General features: G+C 30.7%; 3 protein-coding genes across 6 annotated transcripts in view; 2 read left to right on the plus strand and 1 right to left on the minus strand.

Annotated features, from left to right (window-relative positions):
- The first annotated feature begins 68 nt into the window (after nt 1-68).
- Nucleotides 69-3,198, plus strand: LOC146532970 (protein YIPF1). Its single transcript, XM_085196937.1, has 4 exons — nt 69-350; nt 459-637; nt 964-1,164; nt 2,055-3,198. Exons 1-4 carry the CDS (start codon nt 167-169, stop codon nt 2,373-2,375), a joined length of 885 nt encoding a protein of 294 aa, XP_085053063.1. The 5' UTR covers nt 69-166; the 3' UTR covers nt 2,376-3,198.
- A 560-nt stretch (nt 3,199-3,758) lies between these two features.
- Nucleotides 3,759-12,780, minus strand: mus304 (mutagen-sensitive 304). Its single transcript, XM_085196936.1, has 12 exons — nt 12,551-12,780; nt 11,866-12,473; nt 11,420-11,520; nt 10,517-10,659; nt 9,366-9,631; nt 8,912-9,072; nt 7,290-7,470; nt 6,093-6,351; nt 5,246-5,408; nt 4,794-4,873; nt 4,395-4,559; nt 3,759-3,925 (listed from the first exon to the last, which is right to left on the minus strand). Exons 1-12 carry the CDS (start codon nt 12,663-12,665, stop codon nt 3,813-3,815), a joined length of 2,355 nt encoding a protein of 784 aa, XP_085053062.1. The 5' UTR covers nt 12,666-12,780; the 3' UTR covers nt 3,759-3,812.
- A 1,957-nt stretch (nt 12,781-14,737) lies between these two features.
- The window catches only part of Ndf (Nucleosome-destabilizing factor), a 56,404-nt gene continuing 48,013 nt past the window's right edge, over nt 14,738-23,128 (plus strand). For 2 of the 4 annotated variants that reach the window (XM_085196425.1, XM_085196426.1), the window contains exons 1-7: nt 14,738-14,844; nt 14,933-14,969; nt 15,383-15,465; nt 17,861-17,987; nt 18,694-18,840; nt 21,573-21,767; nt 22,322-22,495. In XM_085196425.1, the coding sequence (XP_085052551.1) occupies nt 14,810-14,844; nt 14,933-14,969; nt 15,383-15,465; nt 17,861-17,987; nt 18,694-18,840; nt 21,573-21,767; nt 22,322-22,495 (798 nt within the window). In that variant the 5' untranslated portion in view covers nt 14,738-14,809. The remainder of the gene's footprint in view (nt 14,845-14,932; nt 14,970-15,382; nt 15,466-17,860; nt 17,988-18,693; nt 18,841-21,572; nt 21,768-22,321; nt 22,496-23,128) is intronic. The other 2 variants (XM_085196427.1, XM_085196428.1) reach the window with 1 other exon arrangement.

Below are 23,128 nucleotides of genomic sequence, written 5' to 3' on the forward strand. Positions count from 1 at the left end.
TAAAGATATATAAATAGACTGGTGTCTATTGCTGTATTATTTATATACAATGACAGTGACATTTGACATTAATATGACACAGTATCAGTTTGGAGTTTATTGATGATGAAGAATCATTAAAAGTTTCGACGAAATAACTTAACAGAAATAAACAATAGCAATAGCAATGTCGAATGTACATACTGGTGAATTATTAAATTTTCAAGACTATTCTCCGGAGCATAATGAAAGAAGTGCCCGAATCGACGTAGAAGCTGTTCATACAAATCAATATAATAATCCTATGAGCAATTCAAGCTATTCCTATGAAGAACCTCAAGTTGCTGAGGAACCGCATGCTGCTTCACAAAGTAAAAAAAAAATTGTTAATAGACAGCTCAGATCGAATAACCTTGTATCTTTATATTAAAACATCACAATATATTCCTATTTTTCATAAGATTTAACAATTTTTACAGCTAATCACAATTTCTGGACAATAGAATATTATCAGAAGTATTTTGACGTGCGGACAAGTGAAGTGGTGGAACGAATTATTTCATCCGTATTGCCTCAAAAGGTGTCACGCAATTATTTTGATGAAAGGATAAAGGGGAAACCTGACCTGTATGGACCAATATGGATTTCGGTGACATTGGTAAGACTATAAAACTTGAAAGTTATATTATTTATAATATAACATCATAATTCATTTATTTTTGCTTCATATTGTTTTATGCATATAGCATGGTAGGCACTAGGAATTCAGTTTTAAGGCACTCTATTTCCCAATGTTCGAGAGATTTGTCTGTTGATTAAATGCCATGCCTGGTCTTGTTACCACAGTGAGAAAAAAAGAAAATAATTAATTCCCTCAAATGAGAATTAAACTTACAACAGTTGTGCTTACAGTCACACTGCTGCTGTGCTACACATGTAATATCTTAATATACTTAATAATTACACTTAACATAAAATTTCTAGATTTTCACCATTGCTGTTAGTGGAAACATTGCAAATTACCTACAAAGTATAAACAAAGCTGTTGTATGGAGGTACAATTACCACTTAGTTTCATACGCAGCTACTGCAATCATATGTTATGTATGGCTTGTACCTTTGGCATTATGGGCAGCTCTCAAATGGACTACAGTGCCCGATGGACAAGATGATATTGAGACTCAGGTTGGTTTGTATTCAGCTTTCAATTTTATAAAAAAAGAAGCTGCTCATTACTTCCCACATAAAAAAAAATATAAATTTGTTTTAGTGCCTTAACAATAGCCTTACTAAGTTATTGATAAGACATTTCATTCTCCACTTGGGACCAGTTTTTGAGATATTGTGTATTGAGTGGTGTAATTCAATGCTGCATTATGTGGGAAAATGAAAAAATAATGTAAATATTCCTCTTAGTGGTATTTACACACAACCCTTTTCTTTACACTCAGATGCTGTCCAACTACCCCATAACTGCCAATTTTAATTTTATATTTTAAAATAAACAAAGTCTTCTAGTTTCTTTTGTTTACTTTATTTTTAAATTAGAATATGAAAAAGTCTTATTTTAAATTTTGCCAATGTAAAAAGACACTTTTCTCATTAAGAATAGGAAAGTAATTAGAAAAAGGAAGGAAAGCAGAATTTTTTTTTAATGTAGCAGGGTTTTTATATGTTTTCTAAAAGTATTTTTCTTGTCTGTGTGTGGAGTAACACTTTAAAAATGTAAAAACTCTTGTATTCAGTTTTTAAACTTCATACATAGGTTTGAGTTCTGCTATGTTTAAATTTATAAAGAAAAAAAGTTAAAAAAATATTATTAAAAGGAGCATTGAATTATTATAATTTTAGATTTCCTCGAAATGTAGCGCACGTCCAAATGTAGCGCACGCGCTTAAAGCAATTTGATGGCGTTCATTACTATAAAGTTAAGTACACTTCTGAGGAATGGAGCATTTCATACAAAACAAAAAAATGTAAATCCGACCATTAGTTTTAGAAATCTCAATGTTTAAACGAACAAACTCTTTCGCTTTAGTATAGATAAAAATAATATTTAAAACTTTTCTTTCCAGTCATCAACTTCACCAACAATGATATCGTTATTCTGCCTATACGGATACTCACTATCTATATACATTCCTGTTGCAATACTATGGACCATACAAATTTCTTGGCTCCAATGGCTTCTGGTTCTCATGGCGGCGTTGGTTTCCGGAGCTGTGTTAATATTCTGGTTACTACCAGCGCTTAGAAAATCAAAATATTTTCTTATAATAACTGGTTCAATTTTAGCATTTCATTTTCTATTAGCTGCTGGCTTTATGTTGTATTTCTTTCATGTAAATGTAACACCTGATGTTACTGTTGTTCCTACAACAGTTAAACCTAATTAGTTTTTTGTCAGTTATAGGTATTTGTATTATTATACTTATTAGATATTATTTTGTTCTTCTTATGTTTCCTTTTATTTCCTTGCCTATTTACTGTACATCATAATATTACAATTTTTTTAAATGTACTTATACACAAACATACTTATATGAATATACTAAAGTATTTTGTCAGACATCTTTTTAATATATATGTCTCAATACTTTAACACAATATCTACTCTGGTCCCTGTTCTTTCCAGTTTATAAACTGATTCAATGCAATTTGCTGGTAAATAAATATTCGTTAATATAACATCTTTCTCTCTTTATCTGTATGCTGAATCCCATACATAGCAGGGTAGGCAAAGGGAAACTAGTGTTAAGATCTTCAGGGCCCCTTAACACACTTCTGTTCCCCACTTTCCGCCGAAATCTCGAGCCATTGCATTGCATTGAGTGGCGGAACGCCGCATATTTTTTAAAATTTAATAAATGTATAAATAAAATGGTTTCTTTACAAAAAATATAAGCAATTTACTTAAGCTGTAGTAACTTCGATTTTGTTATATTATAATAGTAAAAAAGGTAGGAAAATGGTGGGACTTTAATAGAATTAAAAAAATATATTTTAAAGCATCTTAAATGAAATGACTGATTGAGTTATTCTAACATTCCTTTCTCATGTTTTAATGTAATGTAAATTTTAATGCACAAATTGAATTGTATGAGACAGGTATTTAAAATGAAACATTGACTTTATTAGTCATAATTTTTTAATCAATATCTAGAAATGCTATTACATATTTATGTTAATATAAGTTGTATAATAAAAGAAATATTAATATTTAATGTTTATTATTTTTTTACTATTTTTCTTCTTAAATAATGTTTATAAGAGTATGTTACCCATCGATGATACAAAAATTGGACATCTCGAGCTTTTTCTGAACTTCAATGTTAGCTTAGCTAGAGCCCTTACATCTGATATCTCACTTGAACTAGCGGTTTAAATATCAAATTTTGCCCTTATTTAAAGGTTATTATTTTTTAACATTTAACCACACATATATAGTTTTACATGTTTAGTTTATTAGTTTTTGTATAGTTAGATGGTAGCTGCCTAATTTCATAACTCTAGGTCAACCGGAAGTACCCTATTAATTTTGATTCCCTTTGTAGTGTCGAAGTATGCGTCTTCTGCGATATAAAGGGCCATATATTTTTTTAAAGTAAATATAGAAATACGTATTTTTCAGAAAATGTTTAAATTTCAACTTGATATCGCTAAGGGTTCCTGAAAGAAAGGCTCTTAACATATAGATAGATCGACCGACAACAAAGTAATCCTATAAGGGTTTTTCAATAAAAGATATCTTTCACAGTAAAATTAAAAATAAAACCAAGTTTAAAAATATACAATTTATTATATAATACAATATACAAATATAACTGTCAGAGTCAATCTGCTATGGACAGTGTGTTTAGAGCTCCGAGCCAGGCTTTACTCAAATAACTTTGTGGCTGTTCCTCCACTGATTGTAACGTACTCGTTATTTCTGATAACATATTACCTGGAAATGCTAAAGAATAATGCGATTAGAAAACGATGTACGATTTGAGAACAGTCGTGGTACAAGGGCACAAGCGTGAATGTTAACGCGACATCTTGTGGGTTCGATTTCCACTTGAGGAATTTTAATATTTAAAATTTTCATTTCTTCGCTCTGGTTGCCCGGCGTTTAGTGCCTCTCAATCCAAGACCTCAAGAATTCGGCGAAAAGTGGAGAGTGGAGTGACTTAACACTAGGATCCCTTTACTTACCCTACTAAGCTGATAAAAAAATTTAAAATTCTGTTCATTTTTTTATAAATATTTTTAATATAGGGATTTTTTTGATTTATAATTATAAACTTTAGATAAACATTTCATCAAATTCTAGATAAACATTAAACAAGTTATAACAAAGTTATATGTTTACTTTTAAAATTCCAAATTATAAACCTAACTCAAGAAAAAAATATATATACAAAAACACTCACGATGTATATCCCCAGTGGGACTCTCAGTGGTAGGAGGTTCAATTCCATCACATAATCTATTACAGAAACATAGTAAATGCCCCTCCGCTGTGCCGAGTTGTAGCAAATGATTACTTTGTTGTAATATTTGTAGACCACTTGTACATATTGACAATACTTCTTCACCTATGTTATACAAATACATATTTTCTATGAAAAATGAAAAACATAAACAAATATTTATTTTGAAAACGTATAACATTTTTAGATAATATGTAAATATTATTATTATTTTTAATAATTCAAATTAGTTAATTTTACACACAAAATAAATTAAAACAATTATTACTTAAAATAAAATTTTAAAACAAACAAATGCAGCACAAAAAACATAATAAAGAGAAAAATTAAATTTCTTACATGGCTTTGGAATCAAAAACATTGAACATATCTTTAGTCCGTACACCAACACTTGGGTCAACGTCAGGTGACAACTACAACTGGAAAGTCAGAAACAAATTATAAAATAATACATAAAAAAATAATTTTAGCTTCACACTGTATCCAATCTGTAGGGTAGGCAAAGAGAACATGGGATCCTTGTGTTAAGATACCTCCACTCGCCCTTTCCGCCAAATTCTCGAAGCGCTTTGCCTTGTTTCATTTCCCCGAGTGGGATTCTTCAGAGTAGCACGGCCTTAAATCAGTTATAATTATTGAGGCTAAATATTCAAATAATGTAAACATTATAAATATTTCAGGCGGTAAGCGCGACGGTTGTGGGTTCAAAATAAAATAATTATTATTTTATTTAGGTATAACTACATATATTAACTTACATACATAATGGTAAAAACCATTAACTAACATACCTTTTTTCCTCACTGTCACTATTGTCAGTAGGTAATTTAAATCGACCATATAGTAAAATTATATATCTGGTAATATCCACTGCTTGCTGTTGTAATTGTTCTCTTTCAATACATTTTAGCTCAGCTTCAATTTGTCTTAGAACTATTTGTAATGGACATGAATCTATAACAAAAAGGAATATTAAAAATTTTACCGTCGGAATGAAGTTCCTTACGTTTTCTTTCAACTCCGAGTGTAATTCAAAATGAAATCTGTATATTTAAAATTTTATTTTATACTAGCGGACGCGCGCAGCTTCGCCTGCTTATTTGCACCCTTTCGGGGCGGGGCGGGAATTCTAATAAACCATGAAACACGTGTTCAGTGAAATATTTTTAAGAGTCTCAATTTCAAATTTTATAAAAATCAATGGCGATTTAAAGATTTTTCCATACAAACTTTGAACCCCTTATTGGCACCCTTAGGGGATAAATTCTAAAAAACCGTGAAACACGTGTTCAATTAAATATTTTTAAGAGTCTGAATTTACAATTTTATAAAAATCCTTTTTTTTTTTAAAAAAATACATAAAATTAAAAACATAAGCACACTACATGTTTGACAATAAACATTTTTCCATTTCATTCATTTCACGCGTCAATTGTCTCTCTAGTAGGTACTTATAAATAAGGGAAATTTAAACCAACACTTAAACACATTTTTTTTCAGCTTCACGTTGTATCCCACATATAACAAAGTGGGCAGAGAGAACCTGAAAACCTAGTGTTAAGACACTCCGTTCCCATTAGGACAATTAAAACGGTCTTATCAAATATCAAAATAACAAAAAAGAGAACAAATAATTACCTTTTTTAAACAATAAAACACCTTGATCGTGATCCACTTTAAGATTCCCATTAGCACTTGTCAAACAAAAATTTTTTATATCATCAAAATTTAAATATAAAATTAATTTGACAATATGGCTGCTTACAAAAAGCATTGGCCTAGAAAATATAATTATTTTAACGATATTTAATATGGTCCTTTTATCGGTATGTTTGTGTATTACTTGTATTAAATGTGTTATTGATAGTAAAAATCCACTATAGAGAATCGCAGTTGTCTGAAAATATAAACATATGAACTTCATTCAATATCTCAGGAAGTATTTTGGAAAAAAAATCGGACAAGCGCGTAGCGCGAAGAGTTGGGTTAGCCCACCGAGGTTTTCGTACAAAAATTGTAAATAAAACAACAAAATTGTGTTTGCCCTCCTTTTAAGGCTATTATTTTTTAGGATTTAAACACAAATGTATAGTTTCAGATATTTTTCTGAATTAGTACCTATAGATGCTAGCTGCCAAATTTTTTTAGTTCTAGGTCAACCGGAAGTATCCTATTCAATTAGATTCCCTTTATAGCGTCGAAATTTTTGCGATATAAACGGCCATATCTTTCGAATGCTATGGTTTGAATTTCAACTCGATAAGATTCAAGCAATTCAAAAATTCAAGAGATTCAAGCGTTCCTGAGATAAGTGCTCTTAACAGACAGACAGACGGACAATAAAGTGATCTTATGAGGGTTTCTTTTTTCCTACGAAACCCTAAAACGAGCATTTATCTATCCATTGTATTTATTTATCCATTTGTAGCACAATGTTTGACTGCTATCGCGACGGTAGTGGATTCGATACCGCATTTGGAAAGGTATTATTTTCATACTTTTTTAGAAAAGTTAACATAACGGGATTTGAGCCCACACATCTTGTAAGCCAAAGTGATTATTGTCAATACGATAGAGGGTGTCGGTTCCAAGAGGAGCGCGTTAAAATTCCGTTACGTACAAATTTTTATACATTTTTAAAACATATGGAATATTTAAATATGTTAAATATATGTACATTATTTTCATTTCCCCTGCTATGGTAAGTCCTACGGGGTTGAGTTTCGCCAACATGCATTGGCTTCAATATGGGCGGAAAGTGAAGAATAGAATGTTTAACACTACGTTCTCTTTGGTTACCTTGATATTATAGGGTATAAAAAAATATATACTTACAGTACTGTCTAACAACTGACATATCCTATGTATAATATTTACAAAAGAATGTGTTTCTCTGTCCCCATCTTGTTCCAGCAAATGACTTATTATATCCTCTTTTGGAGAATATTCAAGAATGTAACACAATATGACCGTCATTCTTCTAGCTAAAATAGCTTGTTCTTCTTTAAATAGGGCCCTGAAATAATCAAATTTTAAATATACTATATATAAATTAAATAAAAATAATATATGCTACCATAATATTATGAAGAATGGGAAATGGTGTGTCTTAACAGTGGGTTCCATCTGCCAACCCTGCTGTGTGCGGGATACAGTGTGAAGCTGAAAAAAAAATATTATGATAAACAATATTTAAAAACGTTTGTATAAATTGTCATGCCCGTTTGGCACGCAAGAGCAACGTGTTTTATATGTCTTATTTTTTTTCTCTATATTCTTTTTTCCGCGGTAGGTAGAGAGAGCCTAGTGTTAAGACACTCCCCTCCCCACTTTCCCCGCCAAATTCTGGAGTAATTGCTTGTTGAATAGCGGAACTCAACACCGCGCTTTGCCTCGACACCAGAGCGGAGAAACGAAAATATTAAATTTAGTTTCCTTAACGAAGTAAAAATGGCGCCTCTGTACATTGAATATATTTACAAAATAATAATGGACGGGGATTTAGGAACAGTAATAGACCTCAAATTTACAACAAAAAAAATGTTTGTTTACTTGTACGTTTGTACACACTAATCTCCGGAACTACTAGACGAATTTGAATGAAACTTTTTTGGTTGTATAGCTATTAAGTCTAGGTAACATATAGGCCATATTTTATTTCGAAAATCTGGATACCTGATGTGGAACCTTAACAGCCTGTCTAAACTGTAAGAGATAAATATACTGCCATGAGGAAAATTGAACAACATTACAGACAATTTCCACCCACAACAAAAATGAAGGTCTGGAGTACCTGACGTGGAACCCTAGCAGCCCATCTAATCTCTAAGAGATATAAATATAGCGTCTTAGTAAAAGTTGAACAACATAACAAGCATTTTCTGTCCATATAATAAAAATAAAGATCTGGAGCAGCTCAGATGCAACCACAAGAGCGCAGCAAAGAGAGCTTAAGAGATATGAATATAACGGCTTTGAAGTAGTTGCTGTGCATGGTCAGTGTTAAATGAAAAGAAATTATTATTCTGACCAAATAATTTAAAATAACTTAGGCTAGGAGTACTTCCATGCGGTGAAGGCGGTAACAGTTCAGGTCTATTTTATAATTATAGGTATATTATTGAATACTTTGCCTCACCCCTGAAGAATAAGTACGATCTTTGACGGGCGCTCTTGCACCCCCCGATTAACACAATTCTTTTATAGTTTTTTCTACTTATTTCTACCCTCTTTTACACAAGTTCGCTAACAGTATAATATATAATTAGCTGTACATATCAATGCTCAATGTATATAATTATAAATAGCTAGTTTAATAATAAACTGGCCTATGTGTGATTCTGTTGTAAACTTAAGTTATATTACTATAAAGTGTAAAAGTGGAACAAATATTCCATTCATCCATCCAACTTTCACAATTATAATACTAGTAGGATATAATATTATAAAATACAAACCTGCCACATAATAAATCTCGTTTATCAACTACCAACATTTTAGAAGTAACATCTATATATTTTTCATCCATCTGTTTCTGGAAGGCAGTCGTCATTCTTTGACTAACTATTTCTAATTCTGCTTGTATTTCATTTATTAATTGTTTAACTATTTTAAATATCTGTAAAATGAAAAGAAAATTAATATAATATATAAATTTATATTCAGTTATTCAAGTTAATAATGTTTACAAAAATAATTATGTTAATTTCTAATAAATATATTTTTTTAGCTTCCCTCTGAACAACAGGGTAGGCAGTGGAAGCTGAGTGTTAAGAGACTCTGTTTCCAATTTTCCGCCGGATTTTGGAGGCATTACGTATTGAGTGTATTTCACTTCCCAATATAGGAATCGAAACCACAACCTGAATACACAACAACAGAGCGGTATTGTCACCATAAAAATTTACTTACATTTAAGTACCTATCTATACAAATATCTTTCTCTGTACAAGTGGCTATATAACTTATATCTTCATAAATACATTTTAAACTAATACTTTTCTTTATAACTTTACTTGTTCCCGTAGCCATAGGAAATCTATGGAATGTACTGAAAATACGGAATTTGTTTTGTATGTTCATTTGTTGTTTTAATTTATCGTTGTAATCTAATATGGAATAATGATCTTCTGTTGGTGACATTATGTATGGCAGAATTTCTGTTAGCTTTGATGTTTCTGGAATAAAATAAATATGTAATTATTAATTTAGTAGAGTTTTTATTTTTAAGTACAGAAGATTAGTTTTAGGTTTTAACAAATTCATAAGTTCACTTAAAAAAGTTACAAAGTATTATTTATGCTTTGGGAAGCAGAGGAACCTTGTGTAAAGACACTTCCTTCATGACTTTTTGTCCAATTTTGGGACAATGACTGTTAAATGGCAAAGTTCAACACCCCACATTGGTTGAAGCAAGCAAGTAGGAAATAATCTATATATATAAAAGGACTTGTCCTCACTGACTGAGGTAAGACGCACGCATAGCCGTAACCGCTGTACGTAGAAACGTTAAATTGGGACAAAAGTTTACTTTCGTAATCTGGACATCCACTAAGAAGGGATTTTGAAAACTTTTAACCCTAAAGTGGTGAAATAGGGGTTCAAAGTTTGTATGGAAAAAAAATTAAATCGGCACCGATTTTTATAAAATTTGAAATTTAGATTTTTAAAAGTATTTAATTGAACACATGTTTCATGGGTTATTAGAATTCACCCTTAAATAGGCAAGCGAAGCTGCGCGCGTCCGCTAGTTCAGTTATATTAATACAGGAATAAGTGGGGAACTAATACCCATTAAAAATATATGGGGCATTCCACGCCAAACGGACAATTAAAAAAAGGTATCCGATTTTTATTATATTTATTATTTTTGACCTCAACACAACTGAACAATATTTTTATGGAACAGAGTTTAGTTTAGGAGTTATGGGTGTTCAAAGTCAGAAATGACTAATGGACAAAGCTCATTATTCAGTATAAATAAATGAGAACAAATATATAAAAATTAATGAAATGAAGAATTAAAAATCGTTTTAAGATAAACATGTAAAAGAATTACTTACCTACTCCTTGTGGAATCGTTAATTTTAAAAAATGTGATTTATTTTCTGTTTGAGCACTACTACAAGCTGTTCTTGGTTTTTTCAAAAATGGCTTAGAATCATTTTTAACCGACTTCTTATGTAAAGTGTTGTTATGCTTTTGACTAAAAAAATAATAACAATATTTTTACTTGAGGTGTCATAGCTCAGAGGCACAATGTGTGGTACAAAATCGACTGGACAGTAGAGGAAGGAAATTCGAAAGACGGCCCTGTTTGTCTCGAGTGAAAAAATGAAGATAAAAATTTTATTCAATTTTTTATCTTCATTTTTTCACTCGAGACAAACAGGGCCGGTGAGTTCCGCCACTCAACATGCAGTGCGTCCAGAATCGGTAGAAAGTGGAAAACAGTGTCTTAAGACGAGGTTCCCTCTGCCTACCCTGTGTGCGAGATACACCGTGGATCTGATTTGTTTATTTTATTTTCTACTTTTTTAAGCTATTTAATTATAGAAGTGTTAAAATACTCCTTTAGTTTATTACCACAAATAATGTTTATTGTGTGGCAGATCTCAATGCAGCACTTTATCTAAGCAGAGAAGAAAAAGGAAAACAGATTTAAAATGAATATTTTCAATTTAAAAATATTAATTTTTTTTTAGCTTCATATTGTATCCGGCACTTTCTCTCTGCAGTGACATACTATAGACAGAGGGAAACTTTTGTTATCTTTTTACCAGAGGCAGAAAATAAATCTTGCCAAGTAACTAATCTGAGTGAGGATTGAAGCCATAAAAGTTGAGTTAATAGTCAACACAATGCAGCTTCACCACTTAACCTCTGGGGTATATTATACTTTGAGTTCTAAATTTCAAGTAGGTAGTTGGAATTATTATTATTATGCATAGTTTTCTTTATATTACCTCATAGATATGTCACTAGTGGGGAGCATCACCTGAGTTAATTTCACTTTTTGTGATTCTAACATTTTACATTTCTCCTTCATACTTATTACCTCCAAATTCTAAAACATTGGACATATAAACAAAAAATACACAACATTTAAAGAAATGTTTAAAAATATTCAATAGATCAAATATCCTTGTGCAGATGAATTTGTAAAAATGTCCCTATAGAAATGCTAACACAAATAACTTGTAACAAGCATATCAAAATTTCAATGTAGCTTGATAAGAATGTATGGATTAGAGAGCAGAGCATTTAAACTGTTTCCAATGGCATGGGTTCAAATTCCTCTACACTTCAAATTATTATGTTCTCTAAAAAAAGTATAATTCAATAGGCTAATAAATAATATAGAATATACAAAAGCATACCATTATTTTTGTCAAATTATGAGTGTAATTACCTTAATATCTAATTGAGTTCTCAAATCATGTAATTTATTATTTGCAGCTGTTAATTTATCAGACCACTCCATTTGAGCTTTCTCTTGGGTTTTTATTTTCTCTAATCTTACATTATCCACTGACGCTTGACATGTCTTTAACTGAGTTCTTAATATTGAAGCTTCACCTTCCTTTGTCACATATTTTTCAAGTAAGTCACCATTTTCACTTTTTAATTTTTTATTTTCTTCTTGTAGTTCTAGCAAGTGCTGATACAAATTACGGTCTTTATTTTTATCATTTATTATTACATCATCAATAAGGTTGAAATCACTAGATTTAAAAGCTTTGGAGAGTCCAGGTAGTGGAGATGATATTCTTTCACATTTATCTCTTAGCTTAGTTGAAATCATGTTTATTGTATTAGAAACTGGTTTTTTGAAAGAGAATTGAGAACTCGGATTTGGTTCACTTATTTGAGTGCTCGTTGAGGAAGGTTGCATACACATACTGTAGTTTGGTAAAATACTAATGTTATGATCTTTAATTGCTTCCTCACAAACTTGACTGGCCAATAGTAAAATTTCATCGTCATTATCATCTCCCCAATTATTTGATTGATCTGCATCTAAATATAACATACACAATGTATAACTATTTTAAAATAAACAAAATGTCATGATAAGTTCAATTGTTATTAAATACCTTTACTTGAAGAAGGATTTTGGCTTAAAGGAAAATTATGATCGGAAACGCTAATATCAAGTTTTGCCTTTTTGCGTTCACCGTACTGTTGTGGATAAATAAATCTTTTAGACATTTTACACAAATATAGAGCAATATATAAAAGGAAATTTCATTTTAAAATTACAAATATACTTTGGCGCGTCGCATTACTATTTTGTTTGTTGTAATGTCAAAGTCAGTTACTAAATGTCAAAGTTAACATTTGAATTTTAACATTAAACCAGGGGAACGCCAGATTTAAAGAACCATACCATTAAACCTTACCATTACTAACAAGACAAATTGCAAAATATATTTTTCACTTATACAAACACCAAGAGGGTTGTATCATTAAGTTTAAATTTTACCTGTGCATTGACTCGACTCGCTTCGTTTTAAAAGTAAGATATCCTATTATTACTAGGATCCGCCACATGCTGTGGAGCTGAGCAAAGCTATGATGCGCAAAATATTGCAATTTTTTCTGTTTTGTCTGGGTTAGTTGGTTAGTTGCATAGTTCAATCTATACGCGTGATGTTCAAACACAGCTCTACAGCTTAACTTTATGGGACACATTTTCACCATTTACTCAAAACCACAGCTCAAAACCTACAATTACTACCTAACTACTTCGCTGGGATTACCGTGTCGTCCACAACGTTCCTGCAAAATTTCAGAGCTGTAGGTTTAACGGTCTAGGAGGAATAACATTACAACGAAGCAAACTTTTGAGCAGTATGAGCTTCGCTTCGCTTAGCTCAGTTCAATAAAATATTATCGAGTTATTTTTTAATTTTATTTGCTTGTATTAATTTCATAATAATAAAAAATCTTCAAAGTTTAATTTAAGCATAAATCGTATTTTTGGTTATTTTATTTTTATATATTTTTTTGGTTAGTTTTAGTTATTTTTTAAAGGAAACTGATACGATTTTATACATTTTTGGACCAGAATGTAAAGAGATGAAAATGATATGATTTAATATGTTCAGGTTTTATAAACCTGAAAATTTCCTCCTTCCCTGTCCTTCCCTGAAAATTCTATAAATTTTGGCAATCTGAGAGTGAGTTATTACAGATTTGATAAAAGTGAGGTTGTTGGTGTTGCTTGTACCAAAGGATGTCTCTGTCGGTTTCTAGGTATTAAGAACGAACAATTGATACACCGGCTCCGCTTGTCGAATCTTCTACGTGGCGATACCTCGCTCGATGTATTCTCAGAATTCAACAAGAAGTACAAGTTCTCAATAACAAAATCATAAGACACGATGTCGTTGTCAATCAGCTGTCACATATCTCATTTTAAATATGATTGAATTTAATCGGTTAAGGATCTAAAACTTATTTTTTCATTTTTCTCCACAATTAATTATTATTTGCTATTCTAAAAATGGAAAAAAATATACAATTTTTTTACACCGCACTCTTTATATTTATGCCTAAAGGGTTCGTATTCGTTTCTAAGAGATATTTAATTATACGTATTTACGATACGACTTAACGCTATCTTCGAAAATTTATTATACAGGTGGAAGCGTCAGCGCTCCTTTTATGGGAACAGCGTATAGGGTAGAATATTTCATTATTTCATTCTCAAAAATTATACTAGAACGAGGGGATATCTCTTGTTCTATCTTACGCAATTACCTACTTTAGTAGTAGGTAAGTGTCTGTATGCTTCATTCTTAACAAATAGCATTTTATTATACGACGATAATTTTATTATTTATTTTGTTAAAAGTGTAGTTTCATTTAAAGTGGTTATGATAAGAACACTTTATAGTTTATACATGTCACACAATGAGAGAAATGTTTGATACTATAAAAATATGTAGGATTCATATAATAGTGTTTGGTAATAAGAAAATAATCTGGTATTTTCTTATGAAAGACAATAATATTTATTATGAATAAAAATGTCTTTGGAGATTTTATGGTTTTAAATTGGGGAAAAATAATAATCTGGTAACATTACTAAATCTTACAGATAACCTAGTGATCTAAAAAGTGTTATATAATTATTATTAATAAATTCAATATTCATTTTTAAAACACTTAGTACTAAATCTGAACATTGAAATATTGTTTATATTTAAATATTATACTTAAATCTTTATCAATTTTTGTTTAATAAAACATATACCATAGACACTAATGAGACGCGGAAAAGTTTGTATTCATCTAGATTGTTTTTGATTTAGTTCGTCGTGGAAACTAGTTAGAAGTAGTCGTGCACGATGTCTGTTGCTTATAAACTTGGTGATTTAGTTTGGTATGTAGTAAAATCATGTTTTAAATACTGAAAACTAAGTTAAACACAAAAAACGCATTGTAAATATATATAATATTATTTGTTTCAGGGCAAAAATGAAGGGGTTCAGCCCTTGGCCCGGCCGGGTGAGTCTCTTTGCTATGCTATTTTAAAGTAATAAGTGCTGACAATAGCTTATAACTGAAAAACTTAATGTCTAATCATTTAATGTTGTACTGCTTATGTATTCTACATTGTTTTGTTACATATTAACAACATAGGATTAATGAGCGGGAATTTGTTTCAAGTGCGAGCGCGGACGCTAATGGTCTGCACTAACGTAGAGTCTTGTTCTCATTACGGTATTTCAAGCTGGCGTCGATGGAACGTTTAGATATTCAACAAAATGTGACCGTTTTGCTTGTAAACAACAACTCACCCCTATATATTCGTATTACACGTCACTTTCACACCAACGAGTAGAACTATATGAAAAAGAGAGACAAAATCTATTTTGATGCAAAATAGAGCTGTAAAATGACTTATGTTCATTTTTCAGGTGGCCATTCCAACCCCTGAGCTGAAACCTCCCAAGAAGGCTATGAATGTTCAGTGCATTTATTTCTTTGGAACAAATAACTAGTAAGTGAATAATATTTAATTTAAAATAATATCTGCTGAATATAAAAATGTAATTGTCTACTGTTTCCACATTTTTGAGATTTTTACATTAGGCATATTACAGAAATTTCACAAATATTAAAATTTTAAATGATTAAGTATTCCAGGCTATATATATAAATATATTTTAAGTTTTGTATTTATGTATAATAAAAATTATTTGCCAGTTTAATTTATAATATTTGTGAAATATATTCACTTACAAAACAAAATATAAAAAATAATTCAAATTTATATATAACATAATTTTTTATTTTTATTCTAAGAAAGTAATGTCTCAATTACTCAGAAATCAAAAATAAATTAACATATAATTTTAATAATGCTTTTAAACATAATCATATCTATAAAAAAGTATAATTACTATATTTTCAATTTGTAATCATTTTTTAAAATTATTTTTTTTTTTTAGTGATTCCACTTTATTGTTCATTGTATCAATTTGCTTTTTTTCACCACCATAACGACCATAGTATACATATTTTTAATTGGTACAAAATTTACTGAAGGACAAATAAATATCTTACTATATAACTATTCCGTTTGATTTCTTAATTCTGTTGATTAATTTCAAATTGCAATGTTGATTTTGTTATGAGCATAGTACTGTTAGCGCTTCCCCATATCACGGCACAAGTGTCTCTTCAGTGCAGGCAATAGGAAGCCATTATCCTATTGGTAGTCTCAACAGTTGTAACAATGTTTCTTCTTATTTATTTATTGACGTTTAAACATACATATATTTAAATTTATATAATTGTAAACATTAATAAAAAAACAATAATAAATAAAATCACAATTTAGTTATGGAATGTGTAATTATAGTTTCAAAATCACACCAAAATTTAATGTGTATATTTTTTAAATTCTTCCTTGGTGTCCAGGATTTCTCTTCTATACTGATTCTCCTCTACTATGCATGATGTATCACTTATTCAAGGGTCATACCATTGGATCTATCATATCTAGCCATCAGTTCTTTGAATGTCCCAGATAGACAGAAGTAGACATAGCACCTAGATTTATATTTGCTAGCTGCTTTTGATGATCCATAGTACCATTCTTGCTTGAACAGACCTTAAAATACACAAAGCAGATTTTTCTTTCATTGATATTTTTTAAAAATTTTTTGTTTGGTCAATCACACTTTTTTTTCACATTAGCGGTCCACTCCTGGCTTCGTCCTTATACCACTTTTAATACTTTTATTATGTTGCAATTGCCAAGAGTGAAGAGATTAATAAATTCCATTATGAACACTATGTGGCTGTATGACCGGGGGCGGCATTATTATTTCGTTATTTTCGGCTAAATAAGACCTGCACCGTAATTTTATATAGGCTATGGCACTTTTGAAGAATGCAGCTTTTATACAAAACAAAAAGAAAGTAAATCGAACCAGCAGATCCAGAGATCTTAGCCTTAAACAAACAAACTTCTGCTTTATTATATTAGTATAGACTAGTGGACGCTCGCAGCTTCGCCTGCTTATTTGCACCCTCAGGGGTGAATTCTAATAAACCATGAAACACATATTCAATTAAATATTTTTGAGAGGCTTAATTTCAAATTTTATAAAAATTGGAGCTGATTTAAAAAAAAAAACCATACAAACTTTCAACCCCTATTTCACTATCGTTTTAGGGCTAAATTTTTTTAAAATCCCAAAAAAGTGGATGTCCAGAGTACGAAAATAAACATCTGTCCAATTTTCACGTTTTTACCATCGGCTGTGCGTGCTTCTTACCTCAGTCAGTAGGAATATATCCTTTTATAACCAGCTCGAAGAGTCAGCGAACCATTTACAAAATATTTCAAACCCATACCTAAAGAAATTAATCAGGTTGCCTCAGCAGTTTGGATGTATTATTTTTTTCATTTCACGATTTTTATCCATTCTGTATTTCGTGTGACGCAATTACGCATCGATACCAACAATGTAAACACTTAATACTACAAAAATATTACTAATGGTTAAACAACTTTGAACTTTATCGCCAATACCTACTACTTGATTTCGTGTGCGGCGGTGTCGGTTTGATAGGTTTATGTGTGCGTGCGACGTCCTTACAAATGGCGTTTTATTTTACAACGATGATTTTATTATTTATTTTGTTTGAAAAAAACTTAAATTTTTGGGAAAAATTTTTTTTTTAATTGTATTAGGGTTTTATGGAGTAGTTTATTTTGGGCAATACGCAATTTTATTTTGGTGTTTTCTTACTAATTTTTTTTTCTTCACAAGTGTACAATGCACAAAAGTTCAGAAACCGCTTGAGGCCGTACTGTATGTACATATTGCAATTTAAAGTTTTTGATTTTTAAAACATTTGTAACGCTATAATATTGTCAACAGTGCGTGGATCGAAGAGCACAATATAAAGCCCTATCAAGAGCACAAAGAGCAGCTAATTAAATCTTGCAAGACCGCGGCGTTTAAAGAGGCCGTGGCTCAGATCGAGGATTACATCGTAAATCCTGAGGTAAATCTTATCTGCCTTCTTATGAAACATATAAAAAATTTTGAACGTAGCGGGATTTAAACCCGCACCTCTGGTCTTGTCTATAAAACTTAAAATTAAATTCATTAGTATAGTTTTGTACATGTTTTTAATGTTTTCTGTATTATGAAGTATATATTGTTTTGTTTATTTCATAATATTTCATATATTCTGTATTCAATTAAGCCATTACAAGCATTTTTATATCAATATAAAATAAAGTCTAGGTACATAAAAATTTCAGTAGTGTCAACCCTGTAGGAAGTTGATTGAAGCAAAAGTTGATTAAAAACAAATGCTCTTTAAATAGTTTTCACTGTTTCTCTTTACATATATTATTAATTATCTTAAATATTACACCATTTGAAAGGTCATTTCAAAATAAGCTATACATATTCTGGATACATTAATACATAATATTAAAGTTGTTATTCACAGCGGGCTAGTGTTTGGCTAATTGATTAAAATTTTAAACTTAGAATTTTAAACTTACTTAGGAGGTTTATCGAACTCTATGGAAAGTTTATCAAACTATTGACTTAGCATATTTTTGTAGTGATATTCATTTTATTTATAAGGATAGGCAAAGCGAACACACAACATTCGCGCTTACAGTAAGATGCTAAAACGGTAAGAAGAATATTGAGTATCTGTAGAAAATCTCTTGTAAATTAATGTATCGTCATAGAAATTCGGTGATTTCGACGAACACGCACGTAATCCTGAAGAAGAGTTTGACAAACTCAAAGATGTTCTAAAAGAGGACAGCTCCGATGAGAAGCCCGAAGAGGAGGAGGCTTCCCCTGAAGTGAAGAAAAAGAGCTCAACGCCGAAGGTAATAAAGTTGAAAGTTATTTGCATTCGATTTAGTAAGATAAATATCAATTTTATAATATTTAGTAGCTTATTATTTTTTAAATCCAATATAAATATTATGTTATTTAAAGAAGATTCAAAAGTCAACATTTATTTAATCAATTCATTGCACCATTACTAATCCACTACTCATCCACTTCCCATTCACTTCCACTTGGTTGGCTAGAGAGAAAAGTCTGCTTTTGTAAAGTAAATGTTTTTGAATGTTATTTTTTTAATGTATTTTAGTGCAATAAAGAATATTATATAATTGCAAGATGGATGTGTTATATTCTATTTATTATTTTATTTATTTATAAGTTTATTCTGTTTCACTTATTGTAGTTACATTAAACAAATTTTACAATAATAGTTTTACCGTTAAAGATGAACACCTCATGCAATGATTTTATCTTAAATTCAAAATTATTTTGTATACATTATGTTGAAAGGTGTTTTTTTTAAACATTATTTTTAGCAAGTTACATTAGCTACAGACGGAAAGCCGAAAAAAAAAAAACACAAAAGCTAATTTAAAAATAATTTTTAGGGTTCCGTACCTTTTGAGGAAAAAAAGAAGCCGTATAAGATCACTTTGTAGTCCATCTGTCTGTCTGTCAAGAGCCTTTATCTCAGGAGCGCTTGGAGATATCGAGTTGAAATTCAAACCATATACTTAGATCTACGGTCCCATGATTTCCTGAAAAAACAGTATTTCTACATTTACTTAAAAAAATATATAGCCGTTTATATAGCAAATAAACAAACCGAAAACCGAGTCGGACTCGTCCACCGAGGGTTCCGTACAAAAAATGGAGGTCTCGAGCCTTTTCTGAGATTCAGGCTTAGCTTAGCCAGAGCCTTTTCATCTGATACCTCACTTGAACTAGCGGTTTTAATGCCAAATTTTGCCTCCCTTTTAGGGTTATTATTTTTTAAGATTTAATTAGAAATGTATAGTTTTCACGGTAAATTGAAGTTATAGGAAACAATTAATAAATGTATTTTGTATTGTAAGTAATACATTATCACTCGTATGTAATTCATTTATTCGGGCCCCGATACTCTGCCATAGCATAATAAACAACTTTACCACCAACAATTATCTATAAGGACATATTTGAATCAATATTTACATAATTTATAAATTAGTTTAAATGAGCTACTAGTTACTATAAAACTCTCACGTACTGGTAATTGCTATAGTCTCGTATATCTTGAAAAAAATACTGTTACTTAAGACAGAAAGTTCACATTAGCCTTACTAAGCCTAGGTTATAGTAGCTTTAAGTTTAAATCAAATCAGTGAGAGTGTATGGGTACATAATGACATTAAATCTTAATTTTCTGTACTATTTAAGGCAGTTACTTAAAGAAAGATTTTTTTTTCCCGAAAACAATAACTTTGTCCATAGTTAATCAATCAGCTTCACGCTGCATCCCGCATGCAGCAGGAGAGGCAGAGGGAACCTATTGTTAAGACAATCCGTTCCTCCCTTTCCCCCGATCTCTGGAGGCATTGTGGCGAAACCGCCCTTTACCTCGACACTGGAGAGAAGAAATGGAAATATAAATTTAAATAAATATTTCATTTCTCGAGTACGGATCGAACCCACAACCAATCGGTTTATAGTCACACTTTGTGCCTTTGCACCACGACTGGCCTCAAGTTTGTTGTTAGAAATCTGAATCTGAATAGATGTTTTACAAAAATCAATGAAAATTCAAAGTAGCTAAATCTTTCGGGTTTTAATACAATACAATTATGTGGTTGATTTTTTTGTCATTCCTTTAACAAATATCATTATCGCCTCACGTTTAAATCCACAATCATGTCATCGTCATGAGTGTGAGGCAATTATTTCCATTCAAGCTAATGCTAGAAAATTGTTTTGAGGGTCTTAATAAATGCAAGAACTGTTTCAAAATTTTAGTTTTAGAAGTATTAATTTGACTACATTATTTATAAAAAACATTACATGTATATATTTTCGCGCTACAATAACAGCATACAGTTTGTTACTTTCTTTTCTCGTATTATCTCGTATTTCAAATATGACGCCATTTTTTTGTCTGTTAGCATATGTATTTTATTTTTTATTTATTCTTTTTTTTTCTTTGTATATTAGGCATCTGTATTGTTTGTTATACAGATATTTCTAATTATAATATTAACTTTGATAAAATATGATCGCACCTGTTGTAATCAGTATCTGATTTGTCGTTGTTCCAGGCGTACTATTAATATAACAATACAGTGGTTTACTGCTATTTATGAAAGGAAAGAAATGTGCTGTTGATTGTTTTTTTAACTTAATTATTTTTTGTAGAAATGTGCTTGCAGCAATTTTGATCCCCCACATTGATTGAACATTAAATACTGTTGTCCAGATTAAATTATCGAAAAAAAAAATATTTGATGTCTTAATTTGTCTGAAAAGAGAAAAGGAAGACTTTTTCTTTTGGTGCTTTCGGCTGTCGGTTATGGGTTTAATCTCTTCTCGGGAGGAATAAGATTTATTATTTATTATATTTTTCTCACTCTGATAGACAAAATGTGGCGTTGAGTTCCACCACTTGAAAATTATTCGAAAAGTGAGGAACAAAGTGATAAATTTATAAACAAAAAAAAAGTTAAAAGTTAATAGAAATTCTAAAAACAAATAACAAAGCTAAATAAATAATCTCTATATAAATTCCCAACATTTATAGATACGTTTGGGCATTTCAAAGGTGAAGCCTCTAAAACGGTCATCGTCAGCGGGCAAGCCCACGCCCCGCAAGAAGGCCAAGAGCTCGCGCTCCTTCACAGACAGCGACATGGCCAATGAGAAACCCTCTATGCTGAACCATTCGTTCTCTAAGAAATCCAGCTTGTTGCATCGCCCATCGAATATATTGAGACCTGTAAGTTGAAATATTTTATCATTATTGTGAGATTAGATTCTTTATGGTAAAAAGTAAAAGTTTTTGAGTAGTGGTAACAAAGTTTATTTTATGCTCTTTATTGTTTCTGTAATAAGTGCGCCCTAAATGAAGACAAATCTTTGTTGATTTGGATTTCCGTCAATTTTTTTCAGCTATATTACTGAGTGCAAGGTTAAAGGAAACTTACATTAAAGATCTTTTTAAATTATTAATTTTTCGGATTAAAAGAAAGCTATTTATTATAGCTTCTTCTTCATCACGACTTACTTTACTTTATTTAATGCAAATAAATTAACAAAAGGCTTATAGAGAGAACTAGACGAGCGATTATCTTATTTTACTTAATTGAATATATTTTTTTACATACAGTGCCAAATATAAATTTTACCGTAGCAGTCAGTATATTAACTTGCAATTCTTTGATACAGACTAAAGAATCAACACTGGCTAATAATTCTTTATTATGTTCAACCAATTTGAGTTTATGTAATATTTTTTAAATGACAAACATTCTACAAAACATTTATTTACAGGAAACCCCGCCGTTAGATTTGGAGAATGTGTCGGAGACCCTCCTGGAGAAGAATATCAAAGCCAGCCAAATGAAATTTGGTTTCCTTGGCTTAGGTATTATGGGCAGCGGCATTGTCAAGAACCTCCTAAATTCTGGACATAAAGTGGTCGTGTGGAATCGTACTGGGGCAAAGGTAAGTGGATTGATGTATTTTTTTTAGCTTCACTATATATCCTGTGGTAAGAGGGAGCTCACCACGGACTGCACAATGTACTTTTGTCATGTTTGTCTGGTAACAACAAAAAGGAGGAAATGAATTTAATTCGTTTTTCTTAATGAAATCGAACCCATTACTATCGCGTTTACAATCGAACGCTGTGCCAAGAAGGGTTTATATGTATGTATATTAATAAAGTTACATTTTTTTATAATCTGTGATTATTTTTAGTTTTATATTTACTTAGTTATTTTTAATACTTGTAGCCTTTTTGAGTAACGATGTTCAATTTAGGAGGACTTTAAAAAATTGGTGACGATTTTTGGGTTTTCAGCGGTATCAATGAAAATCTGATAAATATTTAAGTTTTGGTAAAAAATAAATTATATTACAAAATTTGGAGCACATACCAAGAGTAAAAAATAAAATTGTCCACAAAATAATTTCATACCAATAAATATACTTTCTTTTGATAAAATTTATTACAAGCTTTTTGCCTTGTTAGTATCTGTATGTAAAATCTTGAATCTACATTTCTGATGACAATGAAATTACATATAATCAATATTCAGTTTTAATCCGCCGCAACGAATAATGGCGAGTAACAAT

The sequence above is a fragment of the Heliconius melpomene genome, chromosome 13 (genome assembly GCF_056956725.1).
Source record: "Heliconius melpomene rosina isolate 202511_hmr_F chromosome 13, ASM5695672v1, whole genome shotgun sequence".
Lineage (NCBI taxonomy): Eukaryota > Metazoa > Arthropoda > Insecta > Lepidoptera > Nymphalidae > Heliconius > Heliconius melpomene.